Source organism: Acipenser ruthenus, chromosome 22 (assembly GCF_902713425.1).
Source record: "Acipenser ruthenus chromosome 22, fAciRut3.2 maternal haplotype, whole genome shotgun sequence".
NCBI lineage: Eukaryota > Metazoa > Chordata > Actinopteri > Acipenseriformes > Acipenseridae > Acipenser > Acipenser ruthenus.
In genome coordinates this window covers 6925026-6937828 of record NC_081210.1, presented here as the reverse complement: position 1 = coordinate 6937828, position 12803 = coordinate 6925026, and the positions used below count along the sequence as shown (strand labels likewise).

Below are 12803 nucleotides of genomic sequence, written 5' to 3'. Positions count from 1 at the left end.
ATATTTTAACCCTAAGTTGAATAATGCAACATTTAAATAACAATCGTATATTATAAACAATTTTTGTTGCTTTACACTTTTTAGTTCCTTACCATATACCTTACATGTCTGACATTAATAAAAATCCCTAAATCTTTTTTAATTTTTTTTTATAAATTAATATAGGGAGATGGATATCGTTTATGGATTTAATTTTAAAATGTGTCCCTGTAAGTTTTAGTACAGCAGTCGTTGCTCTCCTCTTCATCCAACAGTTTTTAAATACTGTATCAAAGTATTTATTTCGATTCGACCAATATATTTCAGAGAAGAAACAATAAAAATTAGAATGAGAATAAAAGTAAATAAATAAATGAACAAACTCTAATAATAAAGCCGCTTTCCTTCGGTCTGCTGAATCAGTCCCCCAGTGGCTGCCAGCAATGCGACTGGGCGTGATGTCACCATGAATAAAGATGGATGAAGTTATTACCAGGCAATGAAGTGAAGTAAACCCCTAATTTCATCCAGATGTTGTTTGATTTCGCAGTATTGACAGGTGAGCTCTCCTGAGGGTTGTAATGATGCTGTAATGGGAGCAGTGCTTTAATCTAATTAGGTTGCGTTCTGCTTGTCAGTAGAATTAGTCAAAAAGGTAAATTGTAAAACGGTGTGCATGGATTATAAAACCGTCTTATTTTGGATTATTGAATTATTCGTTTCTCATTATTTCATCCCACAGCTGCATCATAACGACCCTGGCTTTGTAACCAGCTAGGCTACAAATGTGCATATTTTATTATTATATGTACTAATGATTACTATTATTATTATTAAATATCTCAGCATGCATTGTATTGTAGATTTTGTTCTAAATAGCATAATAGCTTGTGCACACATTGAATGAAACATTAACCATTTCAGTTTGGATAACAAACTTCATCCACTGCATCCTGGCTTGCATGATCAAGTGAGGGACAAGCATGTCTATTTCAAATACAAAGCAAAGCTGCACTGACGCTGCAGTATTTTGATTCTTGTAACTTTGCAGAAGAGCAGTAGGCAGTACCACTGCATTCTACTGAAGTTGCTGTATGTCCAAAATAAACAGGATGATGCCCTACAATTTATAATATGCAAAAAAATATATATTTAAAGATTGAAAAAGCTAAAAAAAAAAAAAAAAGATGAAGCCCCAAGTTAATTACAGACTTCCCTCATGAAGGAAATATGCTTGCCTATCCACTCCAAACTTTCATCGCTTCAGTTTATCCCACATGTTGTTTGGCACAATGCTTTAGTTTGCAGAAAACACTATTTATAATGCCGATTACAGACCTCTTTTCTCAGAGCGCTCCCTTTACACAGTTTAGGAGTACAGCCTGATCTAGCCACCTGGGGATGTTCAGGAGAAGAACGATCAGTGTCGCGTGATAGGCTGGGGTCCAGATAAGGACAGCGTATTCAGAAATAGAGTATTCTGAGAAATACACACAAAACAGTGGACTGCTCTTATAGCGTCACCTGGTCTGTGGGATAATCTTAACTCTCTTGCAAAAGGTATCACTGTGAAACCATATGTATATGAACATTTTAATAGTTTTTTTTTTATTATTGCCTGGTAACATAGCTTGAAGTTTGGTGAAAAGTGGCATTATGGTCTGCAAGAATTAAGGTATGAAAAAAATACATTGATTATGTTGATATGAACAAAACCTTTGTTGAACTCATTTAGTGTCATAAGTTATTGCTGTCAATCAGCTGACTGTAGCCCTGGTTAACAGTTATTAAAAGAACAGTTGTTCACCTTTTGCCCTATTTGAAAAACAACCTTTTTGTTGGTGGTACGGTGCCATCTAACTGCAAAACGCAATATGACAACTGCTTTAAAAACACTTAACAGCTGTTAGAATATATGCAGTTATCAGTAGGAACAGTTCTGTTTTCACCTGTTGTCAAGGAAACTTTTCTGAAGACAAGGTGAAGTATGGGATGGGGTATATATAGATATCGTACGGTATACTTGGTAGCAGTTTTTTAACAATACAGATTATTACAACAAAATGTTGTTTTATAAAGTCAAGTGGATGGTGACAGCCTTGACGTGGCCCACCCTGACAAATGTCACCTCAGAGGTACTGAACTAGTCAAATGATGGCCTCCCGGCACAGAAGCCATGGTAGCAGTGCGATAGGGTCAAGAAGAGCCTGTTAAGAGTGGTTAGAGTTAAACAATGCTGTTAACTGGGACTGGCTTTTCTAGTCTGTCTCATATCAACTCTCCCAACCCACCAGAGAATTGCTAGCCAGACAGAACAAACTACTGTCATTTTCGAATCTACTGTAGCACGGTTCTCTTTTGGTCCAAATGAAAAAGTCACAGCCGGTGTGAAGTGGACCTGAAAAGAGGTTTAGCCGACAAGCTGTGCCGTGCAAAGACGACCTTTACATTCTTGCTAGTTAATAAAGCTAATGATGCCAAATTGCTCCAGTGTTTTTTGCCCTTATTACTCCGACTTGCGGCATCGATCACTGGAAACAGATGCTCTCTGTATGCACCATTAACCCTTGAGATGCTATTTTTAATGTTGTGGAACGTAGACTGATTACATGCCGTTACATCTTTTCACAGTCGCGTAGCAATTTATTTTTTTTAAAAAAATTTTAATGTTTACTGCCTCCCCTTGTTTCGTGTAATTTGCACTTGCAAAGATATTGCACTTTTCCATTATCAAATTTCATCCATAAATGCTGTCAAAAATTGCTGACCTTTAAAAGCCTCCCCCCATCGCTCCCTCAATAGTACCTGCACTTGTGTACCCATAAGCATTCGTTTTAAGATGTTTCAAGTTCCCCCTTGTCTCATTTAAAAACTGCACTTCAGGCCCTTCTGTTTAATATTTGATGTTTCCAATTCCATTGTGTAGAAATGTTATACGCTGTGCTTCCTTTCATGTGCTGTAATGATGATGTATTAGACAGCTGGAAATGGTTACAATATATGTGTTTATTTTTAAAGCACTGCAAAAAAGGAATTCAAAAGAAAGAAAATAATTGCTGTATCTTCAGAGCAAAGTTGTATAGCACATGAGATGGAGAGGAATTCAGTCCTCCCCTCCTTTCCTATCTGTCTTGTGATTAACGTTTTATTGGATTTTAAAATGTTTAACAGTACCGTGAAAAAGAATTATAGACATAAAAGGATTATTCTAAAATGCCTGTAAAAAAAAAAATAATTCAAGAGGGAGAAATGTATCATGCTTATCAGTTAAAAACTGAAATCAGCCTAATTATTACCAAAATAGGTAACACTCAAAATGCATGTAGACCAGACTATAAATGAGTCTCTGGGAGGCAGCAGCTGATTCTCACTGTGGCGTCAGGACTTTGCTAGCAGTTATTCCCAGGTTGGCATTCCAAAGGTCACATGCCTGAGCACTGTCTGATCAAGGGTCACGCTCCACTCCAGAGAAAGTAAAGAATTCATCTTGTTCATTAACACTGAACCCATCGTGAAGCAGGCACACAAGGCTGGATTCAGAACTCAACAGACCCCAATATCGCAGTGCTCAACAAGAAACGCATGATTTGTTTTAACATGTTAGATACCATCATAAAAACTACAGCTGTACAAGCACAGGTCAGAGGAAGCCAAAGTTCTGTTATTCTGCGGCAGGCTGAGCCATTTGCTAGAAGCTGTGACACACAGTGAAAGGTATTATTTCATGACAAAAACTGCAAATAACCCTGATACTTACCCAAACAGCATTATAATGAAAAATCAGCTGTTAGAATGCATGTCTAGATATCCACACTTGCTCCAAAACTGGTTGTTAGAAAATGTCCACACATTCAGCACCTTTCACATTGGCTCACTACCCAGTTATGTAACAACTCTCTGCAGCTGTTATCCTCTCTGCACACGGACCAGTTAGTAGTTGCAGGTGCTGATGCTCTGGTTAGTAGGATATCCACTATCACACCTTTTTTTCCCAGACTCCATTAAATCTTTGCTTCTACCTGTTTGGTGTGTTCTCTGACACTGGAGTCGATTGACATCATTAAAACCACCTTTCTCTTGACCTCACTTTAATTTACAGCACAGGGCTGGAAATCTGAAAGTAGCACTCCTCTTTGGGGATGAACAGTAGCCATTAACCTCATCCTTGCACAGTGTTGAGTATCCAGGTGTTTGGATGAGATACAGCATTTCAAGAGGCAACATTAATCAAGTGTGTCAAATTAATCAAGTAGACTAATATCAAGTCTGTTTTGATTTTCAAAACATTTGATGGACAACTAGCAATGCATAATAAATGCAAATAACAATTCTAGCATGATCAGCTAAGTTAAATGCACAGCCTGCCCTCTTGTTATTTAGTTTTTATTTCTGACACACCTGCCCATCCTCTATAGCACAAGCTATAATCACTTACTTCCTCACAAATATATATATATATTTTTTGTTTCACCATTCCAACACAAGCACACTACAGATTAGAAGCAACTGCATTGTTTCCCTAATTTATTATTTATTTTTTTTTAAACATGAAAAATTATAACCAGTTTAGCTTTGTTACAGGTAGAAGCGGTTAAAATATTTGGAAAAAATAGGGGTGAACTATGGCTGTACTTCCCTGTTGATTGGTTTGGAATAAAACAGGGATAGAGAAGTGCCAAGTTGCTGTTGATTACACATTGGAGTTATACCATGGTAGATTTTGCTTACGTGATCAGATTTAATTTTTAAATGCATTATTGGGGAGATATTTAGTGCAGCGGTTTGTCATTAATTGTAATCAAAGGTAATTACCCAACTGCATGATGGAATTCAGTTTGGCACAGCAGAAACCCATTTCATGCTTACTTCTAAAATACATCAATGCCTCTTCAAGGGGATACATGAACTAACTAGTCATGAAAACAGTGCCTTTAAAAGAAAACAGCCTTTTAATTAAGTGTGCAAGTGGGGTATAGCACTCTACCATAGGCCCTGTCCCATTTTAAGTGAAGCAATGATACATTAGCTTGAAATTTTGTGTTAAGGTCAGGAATGTTTTTAATAAGGGAATGTACACAGCATTCATTTTAAAACTACATGTAAAGCTCTTTTTACTGTGGTAATGATGTGAACCCCAGACTTACAGTTCCGAAGACACTATTGCCAAAAACTGAAGCCAAATGTTTAGCTAGCAAACTGGTTAGACAAAGATAAACGATGTGTACCAAGCCTGGACCAGATTAGATTCAAACTCCAGGCCAACACAAGGGTGCCCTGATGTACCAGTCGGATCCTCAATCTCCCATGCATGAAGAGAGCCACTGTCATTAATTAAATCAAAGTCCAGAGCGACTATGTAATCTCGATTCACACTAGCAGCCTAATAAGCACCAAGTGCCTTTTAAGTGGAGCACAGAGCCAAGCACAGAAAACGCTTTCCAGCTGAACTGTGGCTTGGACCCACGTGCGATTCCATTTTTAATTTAAAAAAACCCCTTCAGTTTCAAACAGAGGCAGTTTACATGAGTCTGACCTGCGTATATCATGAAGCAGCACGAGACGGAGTCTAGGATAGTGTCAGAGCGCGGTCTATAGAAAGAGGAGGCGGCCTGGGGTCAATTCATTTTACAAGCTTTACAAAAAAAAACTGTAGATAATATCTACCACTGTACTCAACCCACTGTAAACTGAATGAACGATCCATAGGGTTACACTATAAACCAGCATAGGGCAGCAGGGTGGAGTAGTGGTTTGGGCTCTGGACTATTGACCGGAGGGTTGTGGGTTCAATCCCCAGTGGGGGACACTACTGTTGTACCCTTGAGCAAGGTACTTTACCTAGATTGCTCCAGTAAAAACCCAACTGTATAAATGGGTAATTGTATGTAAAATAATTTGATATCCGTATAATGTGGTATCTTGTAACAATTGTAAGTCACCCTGGATAAGGGCGTCTGCTAAGAAATAAATAATAAACCGGACCAATTGTTTGGTTTGTTTTAATACAGAAATAGTTTCTTATTAGTGCTTTGTCACCACCTCTGCCTGCTTACCTATTATCCCTAAACACAAGATGAATGACGCATGATATTTATTTAAATGTGTTGACACTGCTAAGACCCTAGGTAAGATTACCACCATGAAGACTCCTACACCTCAGAGAACAGCTTCAATGCACGGTGTCCATCAGAATGAAGCAGTAACCAAAATCACGGAGGAAAAAATAATACTTGTCGTTGAAAAATACCCAGAGCTTTATGACACAGATCATTCCAATTATAAAGAGATGAGATAATCGAGTATGTGTCGCTTCACGTGTGTTGGTCACGTTGCTGCGAAAGTATCTCGTCACCTGATGAAAAAAATCACATAGCGTCTGGTGCGTAGTGGCCTTTGGTCTTACACTTGACCCAGCTTATCCCACACATGGGTATCTCTTAAAAGCGTAGTGTACTATAAAAATCAGAAACTCTTCCTGTGATTTTGTCCTCAAGCAATTAAGTGAACTAATAAAAAGTGTTCCACCTCATTTCCATTTGGCACAGGTTCAAATTAATACATCAATGAGCCATGAAGCATCTGGAAACAGCAACACTGGTGGTTGTTTCCATCACCTCATTCAAAACTCTGCCAGAAGTGGAGTTACTGTCTTTGACACGTTTGTTATTGCACTGGAGAAATCAGATTAATTATGATAGGTATAAACCTCCCACTGTCTGCGAGCACAGTCACTAAATCATTAAGTGAAAGAAAATCTATATACAGGGTCAAGCCAGGAACGTGCCATATTTAAGGGATAGAATCAGGACGGAATGTGCAATTATATCTGACGTTCTTTGATTCTAATTAGTGATGACATTTTCTAGAATTGCTACATGCAAGGCTCAATTCAAACATGTTTTGTATATACTCTGTAAAGTTGTTTTCGTGTGGTACATGGTTTATAAACTGCCCTGTGTTTTAACTCTAGTTAAAATAAATCACACAACTCATTGATATACTAGAGCCATTTTACAAGCAACAAATAATCTACCAGTTACTTGCAACTTGACCTGTGGAGTAGAAGACTCAACTGTAGATAACACTGCCATCTAATGGACATACGGAGAACTGCAAGAAAATGACAGAATTTACCAGAAACTGGAGATTAGCAGGTGCGAACAGTATGTTGTATCATACATTTACACACCCAGTGTAAACCACATCCCTACAACAGTACGCAACACATGGATCTACACAGATAGTAAGAACAAAACAGTCAATAGCTTTTATTAGATATTGTATGACAGTTTTTATTCCAGTGTTTCAAAATGAATAGAGTAGAGCAAAGCAAAACTGAAAACTCAAGCTAGTTTTACATACATGAGTGTTTCATGATTTTCTCGAACACATTTGTTTGTTGGTGATACAAATGCATGGCTATAATGTAAGCCTTTGTTCAATTTGCTCAAGTACCACATGGAGAAGATACCCTGTCCCAAGTTACAGTATGAGGAAACACGCTCTATTAATACTAGTCTTAGCCTATTAAGGCCTGCTTGTGCTATATCATACTTTTATTATTATTATTTGTTTATTTAGCAGACGCCTTTATCCAAGGCGACTTACAGAGACTAGGGTGTGTGAACTATGCATCAGCTGCAGAGTCACTTACAATTACGTCTCACCTGAAAGACGGAGCACAAGGAGGTTAAGTGACTTGCTCAGGGTCACACACAATGAGTTAGTGGCTGAGGTGGGATTTGAACCGGGGTCTTCCTGGTTACAAGCCCTTTTCTTTAACCACTGGAACACACAGCCTCCTGTACCTGCGTATCTAATAATGCAACCACAATCCTGCGACCAGAAAAGACCAAAATTGCACTTTACAATATTATCACAAGTGAAACATGAATGTGTTTTAAAAAGCATTTTAATTAGGAACTTTGACTTTTTTTTTTTTTTTTTTGGTAGTGCTACAATAAGTAAGGTTAGAGACAAGAGTTAGACGTGCACATTTAAAAAAAAAAAAAAAAATTGAATGCATTAAATAAAGCTTATCCTTTTTAAAAACTGTAGTCTGACCCATCAACATTGATTATGTAAATGTGTTCCTACTCAAAAAAAAAAAAAATAATATATATACATATATATATATATATATATTTTTTTTTTTTTTTTTTTTTTAAGTATGAAAGACAAAACATGTATTAAAATAATAATTTGCATTATGTTGCAAGATAGATACGCTAGCAAAAACACAAACCGTTCAGGACATTTCCAGATGTTCTCCCACTAAACGTGGCACAGCATGGTATACGTGTATTGCTATTGTACCAGGTCATTGTTTATCAGTATATTTTATTAGGTATAGCTACTGTTGCCCATTATTTTTACAAATGTGCCCATGATTTTAAGTAAGCGTTTCCTGAGTTATTGAATAGTTAAAAACAGTATGATTTCCTAAAGGTGAGAACATTTTGTATCCACTTTTAAAATGTAGAGACTGTGCATTAAATTCAGGTTGGAAAATAATTGTATGATCTGCATATGTTAGGTAAAGAACATCTTAAACTCGTGAAGTGTAATCAACGCTTCATCCATACCATAGCTGTCCCTAATGGGGTTTACCCAGAGTACTTCATATACTGATTAAGCACTTCCAAAGCACAAGACGCTCATGTTTCTATTGACGTTCTTCAAATCTGGGTAATAGCGCTCGCCTTACTGTCCCACCAAAGCACCATCGACTTTATCTAGAGGAGAAACAAAACAACTATGAAGGTCTTTCAATAACACCCCCAGTCCAAGAAAACAAAAGAAAAACATCAAACAGCTCATACTACTGCAAGACTGGGTCTACAAAGCTTACAGATTATTGTGTGAATACTTGTGTAAAACCTTACAATTTTTTATTTGTTACCTTTGGGGACAAACTTCAGCGAGCTGCTGAATATTCAGAAACGTGACTGCCCGCGTTTGGGACCATCATTTAGAAACTCGTGGCCCAGACCATTCCCACACTTTCCACAGGAAACCTGGAGAACAGGAAAACAGAATCAGATACTGCCTGAAGAACACGCAAGAATGTACATTAACATCAAGCTTACAGAATACCTACAGTCAATCAGTGTAACTGACTGCTAAAGCTTGCAACGGCCAGAACATCCAGTGGTTTGTCAAATAGGTAATGTAGAACCAAAAACAAAACGTTAAAACATGAACACCATTTTATTAGTGGTAGTTAAACTGCAGTTAGACTAGCTGCACTGCGTTATTAGATTACAATAAGGTCAGCTGCTGTTGCCTACTCTCCCAGTGATAATGTGCTTACACTGTGCCATGCTTCTCCATACTCATACAGCACACTGAAGAAGAAACAAGGTCTTCAAGGTACCTTAAGGGCATCCCTTCTTTCTGCATACTTGGACACGCTGTCTTCGTGGACAGTCTGGGTGAAGGCCGGCCACGGGGACGAATGCTCGTATTTGCATATACTGGAAAACAGCTCGTAGCCACATTTGGCACACACGTATATACCTGGAGAAAACAATAACGTATCAAGACATTTTAGTATTTTTAAGGCCATTTTTTTTGTTTGTTTAATTTAATTGGATTTGTTTGTCTGTCTGTAACAATAAAGTCTTGTAGTCTGGTAAATGCAGCATTTAATACCTCTGACTTTACCTAGTTTAGTGGAACTGGCTGATTTCACTCAAGTACCACCACCAATCCACAGCGGGAGGAGCGATGTTGTAAAAAAATAAAATAAAAACCTGTGACATTGCACGTGATATATAAACTGTGTTTGTAATTGATTTGGTTGAATGTTCTGTAATGTATAAATTCGTGCCACCCTCCTTCCAGGTTTATATTATAAATAGCACGCGCCCGTAACGATGTTTTTTTTTTTTGTTTTTTTTTTACCTGATAAAATAACTTTAATACAAAATAAGTCGATAGGTGATGATACTGCTCGGTTAGCGTGGAAAAGATTAAGTTGCAATAACATCGAAACATACACTTCTGACTGCCTTTCAACGTCGCTGTTTCAAATGCAGCATACTATTTTAACAACCATAACTATAAATATTATTTTAATAAAAAGCAGAGGTTGACGGTCACTGTTGTCGAGTCACGTAGGAGTCAATTTGAGCAAAGTTTGTCCACACTGACTGGCCATGCTAGAAGATTTACAAACTAAACTAGTTTATTCACTTACATTCAATTCCAATATTTTGTTTTATTAGAGAAAACGACTATGAGAACTGGTGATTACGTCATTAATAAGTGCAAACAGGAGGCAGGGTATGTTACAAACACCACAATGACTCAAATTTAAAAAATCTATACATATAAATGCGTCTACTTACCAGGTTCAAAGTGATTTTTAAATACTTCACCTCCTCGAAAGCTACAGAATGCCATTTTTGTGTAAATAGAATGTAGAAAAAACTCCGGATTTTAACTAGAATGTTAAATAAACTTTAGAACGCGTCTCTTCTCCGCCCTACACTTTTAGCCAAACAGCAGATCACGTGACAAAAGCTCAAAGCCGTTGTAATACACAAGTGTCCCGCTGGAGGTCAATAATGTCTCATATTTATTCTTGCAGTGTGCAGAATGTTATCTATTATTATTATTATTATTATTATTTAATTTATTACATTTTTATTTGTTGTTTTTTCTTCTTTATATTATTGTTTGCACAGGCAGATACATTTGAAAACGTTTGTTTCAGAGAAAAACGTCTTAATCGGTGTGCCTTAAAATACAAAATACAGTAATACAGTTTGCAGATTGAGTTCAAATACATTATAGTAATTTGTTAGTCAAGAAATTCAGGAATGAAAGGATATATTACCATATCAGTACATTCACAGTTCATGTTTATGTTCAAAGCACCAGTGTGGCAAGAATCATTAGATTTGTGCAAAGTGGACATTTTAACCACAGACTTGCATGCACCCTGTAAAACTAAAGCAGCTAGAAGGAAATCAAAAGCCAAGTTGCCAGCTGTGTTTTCAGTAATCCCTGGCAGGGAACAAAAGTGTGTCACACAGCGAAGGCCCAGGCAGTTGTCGTAACTCAATGATTTCCACTGGTACAGGAATGAAACAAGGTTACCAAGATAGATCTCCTAATGATGCTGTCCTCATTAGTCCTGCTTGAGGCTTTGAGAAACCCCTCAAGGGACACTGACAAGCTAAGAAAGATCCAGATAAAAGTGTTTGGCAGTGTCTCTAGAAACCATTTCTCCTGATCGGTCTGAGACATGTACTATAATATGCGCTTTAAAATATAATAAAGATTTGGTGTCATGTTTGTATAACTTTATTCTGAGCACTATATTATGGCACCTCAATATATAAGGTTTTGTTTTATATGAATAGCATGTGGAATGCAATTTCCATTTAAAATATACAGGTATTCTATTAAATACTGATTCTATTAACCAGTGGCTCAAATTCACAGTAACACACTTCAATGCAAACCCAGAGCTTTACACATTACGGTTTATAAACGTATGAGTTATCTTATCAGAGATCTAAGAGCATTATCGAAGGCCTCAGAGTATGTAAGAGAGCTATTCACACAACAGGCAGATCAGGCCAGGCTGTTTCCCATGTTGTGTCCCAAAGATGAGTCAGAGACAGAAATAAGACTCCATATGCATTGCTACTTGACCCATTTCAGAGTTCATGTGACCTCCGTTAATTCTTGTAACCAGGGGTACATAAACTCAAAGGCCGACGGAATGTATTTCTGATGGCCCCCTTCTACCTTCTAACACTATAAATGCTATGTCATAAAATATACAGTCCTCATGAGAGTAGGTCTGGACAGACTTATTAAAACACTTTTAAATATCTGGTCCATACCCTTGTAAAATTGTAGGCCTCTTAAAATAATTGGTCCCGCTGAGTTACCATCACATTTTGTCATGGGGCGCTGTTCCTTCTTTCTATGGCAAAACATTTGCATGAGCAAATTTAAATTAAATTTTAAATTATTAAAACTAATTTGGGGATCCCTCCAGATCTACCCTTTCCAGGATTTCAAATAATGTCCGTGAAATAGATCATTCACACTCTTAATGTGTCTCTCCAAGCAAATTTTCATTCAATAAGCTGTACATAACGAAGGGATATTGAACGCTATTAAACTATCTTTAGGATTTGTCTCCTGTTTATTGCCAAGTCAAAACTATGCCAACTTTGTGAACCATTCTTACAGGTTTACCGCAAACTCCTGTCTCTATAGCACCTGCATCTGGTGAATTCAGGAGCCATGTTGTCCTTTTATATACTCTGCCAGAATGCCTCCTTATTATAGGGCTGTTGTGTTGTACAAGGAAGCACATTCACTTTATCCCTTGCTTGCAGCTACCCCCGAGTGACAATTAAAAAAAGTGACAAACACCAGAGTTCAAATTCTCCATGGATATTGTGCGTCAAGTACAATTGAAGGAATGTTTTAGCGAAATGAATATCATGTTCACTTCTGACCTGAACAGGGGCTTATTAATTTGGCTGAGACTGGCACCCAGTCTCAGGGAGTATTGACTTGACAATCTCCTCATGCAGTACAAGACCGTTTTTTCTCTTAACGGGGTGGATGATTTACCTGGCTCCTAACAGTAATGTACCCTTTCTAAACTGCAGTGTGCTGAATGGCTTTTGTCTTTGGTGCACAGTCTTGGCATGGAGTAGCCGGTAATTGTATTTCTGTAGAAGTGCTGAGTTTTGCAGAAAATTGTCTTTTCTCCGGCCCTTCCCGAGACAATGTGCTGTCTTGTGTTTCTGACTGTAACATCAAACTGAGCTTGCCTTATTAATCAATCC

The 12803-nt window shown here is 37.5% G+C and overlaps 1 protein-coding gene across 1 annotated transcript; it reads right to left on the bottom strand.

Annotated features, from left to right (window-relative positions):
* Positions 1 to 7222: 7222 nt before the first annotated feature.
* On the bottom strand, positions 7223 to 10524 carry LOC117431381 (methionine-R-sulfoxide reductase B1-like). The gene is made up of 4 exons (XM_034052247.3): positions 10332 to 10524; positions 9356 to 9498; positions 8882 to 8996; positions 7223 to 8714 (listed from the first exon to the last, which is right to left on the bottom strand). Exons 1-4 carry the CDS (start codon positions 10384 to 10386, stop codon positions 8683 to 8685), a joined length of 345 nt encoding a protein of 114 aa, XP_033908138.1. The 5' UTR covers positions 10387 to 10524; the 3' UTR covers positions 7223 to 8682.
* Between the last annotated feature and the right edge of the window lie 2279 nt (positions 10525 to 12803).